At 45.9% G+C, this 11,381-nt stretch overlaps 1 protein-coding gene across 1 annotated transcript in view; it reads left to right on the top strand.

The window, feature by feature from the left end:
- The window catches only part of FAM47E (family with sequence similarity 47 member E), a 117,825-nt gene extending 109,178 nt beyond the window's left edge, over nucleotides 1-8,647 (top strand). The window contains exons 6-8 of the mRNA XM_023513355.1: nucleotides 2,599-2,754; nucleotides 5,390-5,467; nucleotides 8,570-8,647. Of these exons, the coding sequence (XP_023369123.1) occupies nucleotides 2,599-2,754; nucleotides 5,390-5,467; nucleotides 8,570-8,647 (312 nt within the window). The remainder of the gene's footprint in view (nucleotides 1-2,598; nucleotides 2,755-5,389; nucleotides 5,468-8,569) is intronic.
- Nucleotides 8,648-11,381: the final 2,734 nt, after the last annotated feature.

Raw genomic sequence — 11,381 nt, 5'->3', positions numbered from 1 at the left:
GGGCTTGTCTAGTTTGTTCACCTCCAAGGATCACTGCTCTGTGTTAGCTGATGGGCAGCGTCTTTCAAGCTGTTAGTTCATGTATTTTTCCTGCTTTTTGGTTGTGCACGTGGGAGGGTAAATCTTATCTCTTTTCTCAAAGTGAAGGCCCACCTGTACTTTGTCACTTCACACATCATCAGGACTGCCCCACTCTGACCTTTGGAATTCTTTTTAAAACGCTGAGTTTTGGGTGGTGCCTGTGACCCACTGGGTAGGGTGCCAGCCCCATATACCAAGGATGGCAGGTGCAAACCTGGCCTGGCCAGCTGAAACAGCAGTGGCAACTGCAGCAAAAATAGCCGGGCATTGTGGTGGGTGCTTGTAGTCCCAGCTTCTCAGGAGGCTGAGGCAAGAGAATCGCTTAAGCCCAAGAGTTGGAGGTTACTGTGAGCTGTGACGCCATAGCACTCTACAGATGGTGACATAGTGAGACTCTGCCCCCCGCCAAAAAGCCCTGAGCTTCCCCCCTGACTTTGCTCACAGTATTCCCCTCCTCACGTCCATGTTCCTTCTTCCTTTAGAAACAGGGCACGTGCTAATTTTTCCACAGGGTTTTCCAGGTCCTTGGTTGATAATAATTTGTTCTTCCTTCTAATCTTCTGCCGCATCCCATGCCTGTGTTTCAGCTTATCTGTCTTTGCACTGTGTGTTCACTCATCCATTTGTTCATGCATTCATTCAACAAGCAGCTAGTACTGTGTGTCCCAAAGAGCTAGGACTATATGAGGAAAACTAGAGGAGAATACAGGCTTCCTGCACTTAAGGAGATTACGGGCTAGGGGGGTTGATGGGTAAATGATTGTAACAAAATGATGTCATGGTGTGTACAGGATATAGGAAGAAGTCATCAATTCCACCAATCACAGGGTCAGGGCAGATTCTGTAAAGGATTCACAGAAGAAATTATGTTTGTGCCAAGTCTTGAACAATCGGCAGTTACCCACCAACAGAACATATTCCGGAACTCAGTCTTCAGTGTGGCGGCAGAGTGGACCCCAGCCCCCTCCCTCTCCCCACCTGTCCTCCTCTCTTCCCTTCCCTCTTTCTTTAATTCAGTGGTTCTTGTCTGAGGATGATTGTTCCCTCTTTCTGCCAACCCCAAGGATATTTGGCAATGTCTAGAGACAATATTTTTGGTTGTCACAGCTTGGGGGTGGTCCTGGCACTTAGTGGGTAGAGGCCAGCAATGCTGCCAGGCATTCTGTGATGTTCCACAGCACCTTTCCTCGGAGAACTGTACAGGACCAAAGGTCAACAATGCCCAACTTACCAAGTCTAACTTCAGCTCAACAAAAATTTATTAAGTACCTGTTACATCCTAGGTATTGTTCTAGATGCCAGGGATATATAGCCGGGAATAATCTCTCGAGCTTACATTTTAGAGAGAAAGGAGAGAGATAGACAATCAGAAAATACATAGTGTATTAAATGATGGTAAGAGCAGCTAAGAAAAATAAAGAGAGAAAGAAAACAAGGGTTACAGGTTTTAGATGGTCAGGGAAGATACCACTGAAAAGCTGACATGAAATAGGCAAAGAGGTGAGCTGCATGGGTGTCTTGGGGAAGAGCATTACGGCAGAGGGAACAGCATGTGCAAAGGCACCGAGGCAGAGGTGTGTTGGGTGTGCTGTAGAAACAGTGAGGGGGTCAGTGTGCTTGGAAGGGAGGAATGGCAATGCTGAGACCAGCTCTAGAAGGGGTTTCCCTCCTAGATACTCAGCCCCTTTCTCTCCGTTTTGGACATATCTGGCTTGACCCTTGAATTCATTCATTCCCTTGCATAGCTTTAAAGTGTGTAGGAGGAGAGAGGGGTGGAAGCTTTGTGGTTTCATGTTTCTTTGCCTCACCCAAGAATTAGACCCTTTTGTGATGAGACAGGGTCTCTGTGATGGGTGTTGCATTCACAGCATGGGGTGTGAGCCAGCTCTGCTGAGGATTGGGGCACAGAAGGGGATGAGAGCCATCCTTCCTCCTCTTTCTCTTTTCCAATGAATGAGACAAAAGGTTGGTATTAGGTAGCAGTTTGTGTCAAAAACAGTTTAGTGTTTGGAAGGTCCAGCACAGGGCTGGACTCACAGTAAGTCTCATAACTTATTATTTTGGTTGACTGGGTACGTTGTTCAAGGTCAACAGCCTCGGGGGCAACATGTGGCTTTTGCATGATTTCCAGCTGCTTGGCATACACTCTGTCCTTCACTCTTCACAACAGGCCTGCAGGGCCGAGAACTATTGTTACCTCCTGTTTACAGACGAAAAATTTAAGTAACTTGCCCATGGGCTCACAGCTACTAAATGGGGGAAATCTGGATTTAAACCCAGGTTTGTCAAAATTCATAGGTCATGTTATTAACCACTACATTATTGGTCCAATCATGAACTTTTCACGTTTTCTTTGTAAAATCAAAGCATGATGAAACTTCAGAAAATACTTTGGCAAGGACCAACCATACATTCAAAGCAAATGATATTGCTTTTATAAAATAAACTTTAGATTTTTGAAAATAAGAAACAACAACAAAAAACTAATGATGTTTGGAATTCTGTTACTTTCTATAGAATCCTAGTAAACCAAAGAGGGTGAAGATGAGGTATGGAGCGTGGTATCTGGACACCAAGTTGTGGAAAAAGCAAAGAGCGGATGAACCCCTGGTTGACCCTAAGGCCTCACATGAAGCTTATGATGAGAATTTTAAAAAGAGGCAACAGGAGCAGGTATGTGCCCGTGCTGGGATCTGATTCATACACCTGCCACCCTCGTACTGAAGCCAGGAACTCTGGGTGAGACAGAGACTCTTGAAAGCCCTGCACCTCGCATGTTGAATTCTGCAAAGAGGAAGTCATAATGTGGGGATGTGCAATCAGCAAGACTTGAAATCTCCTGGCTTCTTGATTATACAAGGTCTCTGAGGATGGGACAGGCAGTGTGGTAGTCCTGCCACTCATGGAACATTTAATTCCCACGGTAATTGTTCAAGGGGTGGTGTGGCCTGGTAGAGTGCTCAGAGTGCCGACGATGTCATGGGTGCTCTTTGGGTAAGTAAATGTGAAGCTTGTTTTCCACCAGCAGTGGATAAAAGTTAAGAATTCAAAATTGCATCAGGAAATTTCTTTAACGCAATTCATCTGAGTTGCAGGATGTGTCTGAGAGGAAAGGGATGAAGGCTGAGTGTCATTTGATATTGCAAAGCAACCAACACCTGCAAGGTCGTGCTCTAACACCACCTCAGGAAACTCTGCACCTGCCCACGTCTGGGTCAGGGTGTGATGGAGAAAAGATGCTCACTGTAGTCCTGGAAACTTGGAAGTGTGCAAACACTTCCACAGGACTCTGATGAGGACATTTGTGAATCTCTTCTCTATCAACTACTCCCAGATAACAGATATGAAAACATTTTGAAAAAGTAGAAACTCCAAATTTGTTATTCATCGATAACCTCCTTCAGACTGGAAAGCTAAGACAGGAAAGAGGGTCATTTTTATCTTTTCCAGTACTGGGTATAAATTCTTAATTTCAGATGTGAGGTCTGACCCAAATTGATGAGCACGACATGCTTATGTAAGCCTCAAAATAATGTAAATAGTGCTTATCAGAATTCTTGGGGTTGTTTTTTGGAGCTTCCTATCTAAGTTTATACAGATATAATATATAACATAAAACGATTCCAGTTGCTGGCAACATTCTCTCAATGAATTAATTTTTTTTCTTTTTTGAGACAGAGCCTCACTATGTTGCACTTGGTAGAGTGCTGTGGCGTCACAGCTCACAGCAACCTCAAAGTCCTGGGCTCAGGTGATTTCTGGTCTCAGCCTCCCAAGTAGTGGGAACTACAGACACCTGCCACAATGCCTAGCTATTTTTTAGAGACAGGGTCTCACTGTTGCTCAGCCTGGTCTCAAACTCCTGATCTCAAGCAATCCACTCATCTCAGCCTCCCAAAGTACCAGGATTGCAGGCCTGAGCCACCATGTCTGGCAATTAAATATTTAAAAACTAAAATAGTTATAAACTTTTGTTTCAAAGTGTCTAGAAGTTCTCTTTTTGAAAACATGTTCTTGACTACTAATTCTTTTTTTTTTTAGACAGAGTGTCACTATGTCACCCTTCATAGAGTGCCATGGTGTCACAGCTTATAGTAGTAACCTCCAACACTTGGGCTTAAGTGATTCTCTTGCCTCAGCCTCTCAAGTAGCTGGGACTACAGATGCCCACAATGCCTGGCAATTTTTTTGGTTGCAGTTGTCATTGCTGTTTAGCTGGCCTGGGCAGGGTTTGAACCCACAAGCCTGAGTGTATGTGGCTGGCGCCCTACTCACTGAGCTACGGGCGCTGCCTTGACTGTTAATTCTTAAAGACCTAAAGAATTTTACAACATATAGTTCATTTGATGGCAAATGCTAGGAAAGATGTTTGCCAAAATGGTTACAGTCCACTAATGAAAATGGAGTATTATTTAAATTATAGAAATGTCGTTGATATAACTATTATAGTAGAAGATTGTTTATCAGGGGTTTCAGACACAGGAAGGGTTCAAAGCAATGGAATTATTCTACAGTGATTTCTATAAATCACAGCTTTTCAGACCTGAGGAACTTTTTACCCTATGCACTGTAGGTGGTGCCACTGGGCTCTGACACCCCAGTTCACAAGGCACAGACATGCAACTATGAAGACACAATCATCTTGCTGGGAACTTGTGAGCTTTGACTTTTTTGATTGAGTTGGTTTAGAAGGTGGAATGGTCTTAAAGAACTGAATTGCAATTATGGAAGCTTATATAACCCATTTTAAAATTCAAATACAGGTAAAGAGAAGCCAAACGAATGTCTAAATACTGAGAAGATGTTGGGACTGAGCTTGTCTTTTTTGATTGTTGTGACCTTTGGAGTTAAGATCTATACATTGTGGACACATCCTAGGTTAACGACCAGGGGCATCCACCCGCAGTCCGTGGCTGGCTGTGAGTGCTTATCAGTGGTGTCAGATACCACGAGAATTATGCTTTTTCTTGCTCATCAACTTTCATTAGTGTTTGTGTATTTACTGTGTGGCCCAAGACACCTCTTAGATAACCATTCACAGCCAGCTGGGGGCTGTGGTTGGATGCCCCATCACTAAACTGTGTTGCTAATCATTAATACAAGGCTAAGGAAAGGAGAGAAAGCTGAACATCTTTGAAAGCCTTCGTATCCATCAACTCATGGACATTATTTACACACGTCTTCAGCAATGAGAAGGATGTGGTTTAAAATGAGGTACTTTATAAAAAGCTGGCATTTTAATCGGGACAGGTGTGAAGTGACGCTCCTGCTGGCTGACCAGTTTCTTTAAATGTGCACGCTCTTTCAGGAGGAAGGCCTCGCAGACCTTCGGGGAACAGCTGCCTTTGAGGATTTCATTCTCAGCCGGGGCTACCCGATGCCGAGTGTGAGTGAAGGCCCACTTCAGGAAGCCCCGAGGAGGGGCTTCGTAGCTCACAGTGGTTGATGGGAAGGAGCTAGTACTCTGTCAAAAGCCAAATCCCTCCCTTACAAGCCTGCAGCAGGACTCAGGAAGGAGGGCCGTGGGTGGGGAGCGGGTTGTGGGCAGCAGGGTCCCCCAGCCTGGGAAAGGCTCAGGGAGCGACCCCCAACCACTCCTCCTCCTTTAACCACATTCTTCCACCTGCCAGAAGTCTCGTAGTCCATGCATACTGTTCTTACTATTGGCAAGCACCCGGTTTTTCCTCTTTAAGGATGATCTCTACCCCCTGTGCTAAGATGCAACCTTGTTAAGATACTGTATAAATAAAGCTGTTTCCACGGTTCAGGGGCTGGCTGCAGCCATCAGCTGCGTCAGTCCTCCTGACGCCATCCTAGCTCTGTCTCCTGTCTTGCTTGGCATTATTTCTCCATTTCCCACCATTCCACTCAGGTCAACTCTCCCTCCTTGTGCCGGGTCTCAAGAGCCATGCTTGTCCCCAGACAGCCGCTCAGAGCCAAGACACGCATTTTGCCCTTTTTATTCTGGCCGTTTGGTTTCTGTCACTGTCAGAGGGGCTGTTTCTCTATTCACATTTGACTCACCTCTCTCGGGTTTGGCCTCAGTGGGACTAAAAGTGAAAAGGGTCCCCGAGCAGGGAGTGTGCCTGGCAGACCCTGCCTGTCACCACACACTCTGCGTTCCCTGGGCAGCCTTCCATCTGCTTTACTTCTTCTGTGTCTAAGGACAAAGTGAACAGTGGCTTTACTAGTAACCTGAGAAAGAGGAAAATGCTCTATCAAAGAGTACAGGAGATAAAGTCACAGTGTGTAACTGCCCCTCTGAAGGGGAAACTCACAACACACTTTCCTCAGCCTTGAATAGCCTTGAGCAGATGAGAGCTGGGAGTGCTCTGCCTCCTCTCTGCTCTTGGCAGCAAGATTCCAAGGACACTGATAAGCCTCAGAGAAAAAATGAAAAAGAATGGAAAAAACCAGACACACCAACTTTGCAGCCGCTTCTGTCAACAGTCTGCTGAAGCGGAGGGGAAAAAAAGACATTTTTACCCTTCAAAAACACTGAGCTGCTTCTCCCTGGGACTGCCACTGCCGTTCCTTCCTTCATTGCTGCGGCTACTCCCTCCCTCCCTTCTTTCTCTCTCTCTCACTAGAATAGTCTTGCTATGTCTTTATATTTTGCTCCTAGTGAGAGAATCCAACTTTCTCCCATCTGCATGCTGTGAGCTTGCAAGTCCCATCCTAACACAGAGTTGTGGCTTGGGTCAAGACGAAACAGAGTTCGGTTGGCAATTTTACCACTGGGCTAGTAGCTCTGCCTCAAGTGGAAACAGATTCCGGCAAAAGTTCATTTCCAGTGGGGACAGTGGCCCCAGTGTCTTCTGCCTTTTTCTCCCTTCCTCCTTCCTGCCTTCTGCTCCCCACTGCCTTACTTGTGGAGCTGGCCCATCTGCCTCCCACACTGAGCACCTCCCTTGGAAGGTGACTCTGCAGGGGCCCAGGGCAGGAAGGGACCGTTGAGCAGGAGGGCCTGTACCTGGGAGCCAGGTGCCCAGACCAGCCCTGCCACTATGGCAGAAACGAGGCAGGTATCTGGGGCCAAGTTGTAGCTAGTAATAAGCTCTGCATTTGCCTACTGTCCCCTGCGTCCATCCCTGGGGGCGATAGGAGGCTGCAGCTGAGATGATCAGTGGCTCCTGGGACAAGAGATGGGATTCTGTTTTTTAAGTGTGATAGATCTGACCATAGTTTATACTTCCTGGCAAAGACATGTCTTGACCATGCTCAAAGCCAGACGGGTTTCAAAGTTAAACCAGGCAAGTCTAGAGCAAGAATCAGCGACCTGGGATTGGAAGACTTCACTACAGCATGGGGAGGGTGTGTCTGCTGTAGCTTTGAACATCAGTAAAGGCCTCCTGGATAGATTGAAAATGCTCACACAAATTTATGTGCCTATAATAACCGCCTGATCTGCACATAGGGCCATAGAAGAATATTCATACATTTATATGCATACTATGTAAAGCACGGTTATAGATTCTTAATGTTCATAATTGTATGCATGTTTATACATTCATGTATGTAGATATATAATTATGTGATAAATTGTGCATCTATGTATATCCAAGGGCTGTCCAGAAAGTATCCAGCCATGTACCATCAGAAATGCAGATGGGTGTGGATGGGCACTTTCCGGACAGCCCTCATGTGTCTGTCTGTCTATCTATCTATCTATCTATCTACCCTTATATGATCTGTGTTATTGTGACTCATTTTTCTACCTTCACATTTTTAGTGGCAGAATGCACTTTATTTTTTCATTTTGATTTGTCCCCTAATCCATTCCGTTGATGAACATTTAGTTCAATTATGGGCACAAGGAAGCAAGCCTGTCGCTCTGATGTGACTCTTCAGCTGTGTTGACTAACACGGTGCCTCTGGCCACAGCGCAGTGCCCTGAGACCACCTCTCACTCAAAGCCCAGCAGATTTTGTGCCTTTATTCTTGTACCCTGTGTTCTCTATTTCATTGATAAGATTTCAGTTGAAAGGGAGAAAGGAATCTTAGCATAGCCAATGAGATCTGTATGAACATCACTTTCTTTTTCACCCCTCATGTTTGTGTACACTGTTGTACACACACTCGTGTTTGTCATATGAGCACACACACTTATGTACAGATCCTAGTATCCGCTACTGGATTATCTGCTGCGTGCATTACCCAGAGCTTCATTTCCTCTGCTACCCGGATGGGTCACAAACCTTTAAGAACACAGCTGGGCTGGGCCGGGCACAGAACAAGTGTGAATTCGATCTGAGTGTCTCTGATGCTGTACAACTACCTTCCAAAGACCAGCGTCTATCATGGTTAGATTTTCATCATATGATTTTGTACAGTGTAAAGACACACATCAGAGTGTGGAATTTGAATTTGGGTGTGGTAGTGATTGTGGGGAGGACTATCCTGGACAATTTTTGTTTGTTACTCTAACGGAGTTTCTCTCTCTCTCTGTTTTTTCTTTTTGTTTGTTTGTTTTGTTTTGTTTTTTTAGTTTCTAAAGAAGATGTATCCCAGGAAAGAACATAAATATGCATGTAGCAAGACTCCTGTACGATTAACTCAAGCGTAGAAGAATCCTGGGAAGATGATCAGGCAGATTTTACCGACTACATACTTGGCTGGTACTCTCTCTCTCTCACTAAGCATTACACAGAGTTTATTGTCGGTGCACCACTGGGAGTGTTCATCTTTGACTTGGCAGCATCTGTAAAGGTAGTACATCATACAAACATTTCTCAACCATCTTCTCAATAATCAATACTTTATATATTTCATCATCTAGGAGATCAGTCATCACAAGTAATCTCACATTTTTGTAGCACTGTGACTATTATGTAGATGTCTGCACTATTTGTAAAAATTAAAACAATAAATAAAAGCAGAATTACTCTGTTGCAGTTTTTAGGGTATTATTTTAGGGTATTACTTCATTTTTCCTGTTTCTTTACAATATTAGTTTCTTTCAATTTGAAAGAGCTTATGGAGGTATTTTTTCCTTTTTTAGGTATTGCTGTGGTTTGGATATGGTTTAGCCACACGCGTGTCATGTTGAAATTCAATCCCCAGCACTGCAGGGAGGGCCTGGGTTTGGATTGTTGGGGGGTACACCCCTCATGACATTATTTTAGAAGTGGTCTCACTCTTAGTTCCATTGAGAACTGATTGTTGGAAAGAGCCTGGCACCTCCTTCTCTCTCACCTGCTGACCTCTGCACACACCCTTCACCTGCCCTGAGTGGCAGCACCTGAGGCCCTCACCTGAAACAGGTGCAGTGCTTCTTATGCAGCCTGCAGACCATGAGCTGGAGAATAAAAAAGTATAAACAAAGAAGCTTCCTCTCATTAATGAAACCATTCCTCCTGCAGGAAAAGACAATCATGTGGAAAGGGAGGTCACTGGCCAGGGCTTTCTCCATCACTGAGTCTGCCTTCATGGGCAGTCCCTGGGAGATGGCCCTTCATCTTCTGGCCTCCATCACTGAGTCTGCCTTCATGGGCAGTCCCTGGGTGATGGCCCTTCATCTTCTGGCCTCCATCACTGAGTCTGCCTTCATGGGCAGTCCCTGGGTGATGGCCTTTCATCTTCTGGGTCTATCACAATCTTGTCTCAGCAATCTGTACGCTAAACTGATGACAGAGAAAATAGGATCATAACACACCCTTAGTGGGGAAAAGAGACAAGGAAAGATGAGGAAACCTCAGAAAACACATGGCATGTACATGACGTGGCAAGAGAGAAAACGCAGATAAATGCAACCTGCTCATTTTCCACAGAGAACCAGGAGGCTGCCGGCGCGACACAGGGTTCTCCTTGTCTCAGGTTCTTTTTGTTTTTAGCCAGCACCTTCTGGCAGAAATTGTTCACTCAACTTTTACTCTCAAAGGGTCTAAGCCCTGATGATCCTGACCAGTCATGACATTTTGTCAGTAGACATGGGAACACCAAGCGGAACTCCATGGAGTCCCCTGGTTTTCATGACTTTATTGTAAATCAATTTCCTCTGGTTAGTGACGACTTGTCACTTCCCAATGCCATACATCCCTGCCTTTTTCTACTTATTCTAGTGGCATGAGCAGTCCAAAGTGACCAGGTGGCAGTATCACCTTCTAACTGAATGGAACTCTTATTTTTTTTTTTAGGGGGAGAAGACTTGTCCCAAGCTTTTAAATCACTGGAGCCCAGTAGTGGGGCTAAGAGGTAACGATTTTGATAGTGGTTTTTAGGGGATACCTCCCAGTGCTACTTCTTGGTTCTCACGTCACGTTTCTGGATATGGAAGGAAGAACATAGGTTGGTTCCTCGTTCAGAGTAAATACTGCATTTTGTGAGGTACTGTCTCCCAACTAAAGCTGTAAAGGAGCCTTTACCCTCTGTGAGGCCAGACGTTTTGGGGTGAGTACACTATAGGAGCAGTGAACCCCACAGCATCAGCCTGTTGCCTTGTCCCTTTTGGTGTAAAATAGGTTTATTCATGAGAACCAGCAGTGGTGGAATGCCATGGGGGCAGGCAAGAACATTAGTGTCGGCAGAAGCTTGTCGGCCAGGTCAGCAAAGTCAAATCCAGTAGAGAGATGGAAGAGGTCTGTGGTGTTCTGGATTGAACTCACACCACCGCCACGATGTCTGCTGGAGACCCAAGGGAGCATGACAGGGGAGCAGGCCCCCTGCAAGCCGTGGAGGGGTGTCTAATCCCAGGCCCGGGGGCAGGGCTTGGGCATCAGTGCAGGGTTTGGGCTGTTGAGTGCTGAGCAGCAGAGGGTGCTGGCAGTGTTGGTCTGGAGAGAATCCACTTTTTTCCCTAGCCACTTCGTTTCTGGGTTTGCTACATTCAAATCTAATTGGGATTGGGGAATGAGTTTGGTTTCAACTCCTAGACACCTGAATATTCCACGGAGGAAGTAGCCAGATAAGTTTTGGGGAGGGGAAATCAAAGCTGCTGAGCCTCCGAGCAGCCTGCACTCCCACCACTGCCACCGTGCCCACCCTGTGGACGAGACTGCGGGGTGGCACTGGCCTGCCTACAGGAGAGAGGGCTGGTCAGCCTTCCCAGATGGCCACGGAGCCTTCCTCTACAGGGGAGGCCTTTTGGTGGGCAGTCATGGAGACCCAAATATCCCTGCACTCTGGATCCATTCTGAGAGATACCCTGGATACCTCTCTCCCCAAACATCCCTGTGACAAGCCCTACATTCTTGAACCTTCCAGGTTTCTGGCTGCCAAGCTAAACCATCAGCCACTGACCATTATTGGGGGATATCTGCCCCTCAGGCCATTTCTCCTTTCAGATAAAGTGGTCAACAGGC

Source organism: Otolemur garnettii, unplaced genomic scaffold, assembly GCF_000181295.1.
Source record: "Otolemur garnettii isolate 467f Iridium unplaced genomic scaffold, OtoGar3 scaffold00039, whole genome shotgun sequence".
In the NCBI taxonomy this organism is placed as follows: Eukaryota; Metazoa; Chordata; class Mammalia; order Primates; family Galagidae; genus Otolemur; species Otolemur garnettii.
This window is presented reverse-complemented; position numbering and strand designations above follow the sequence as displayed.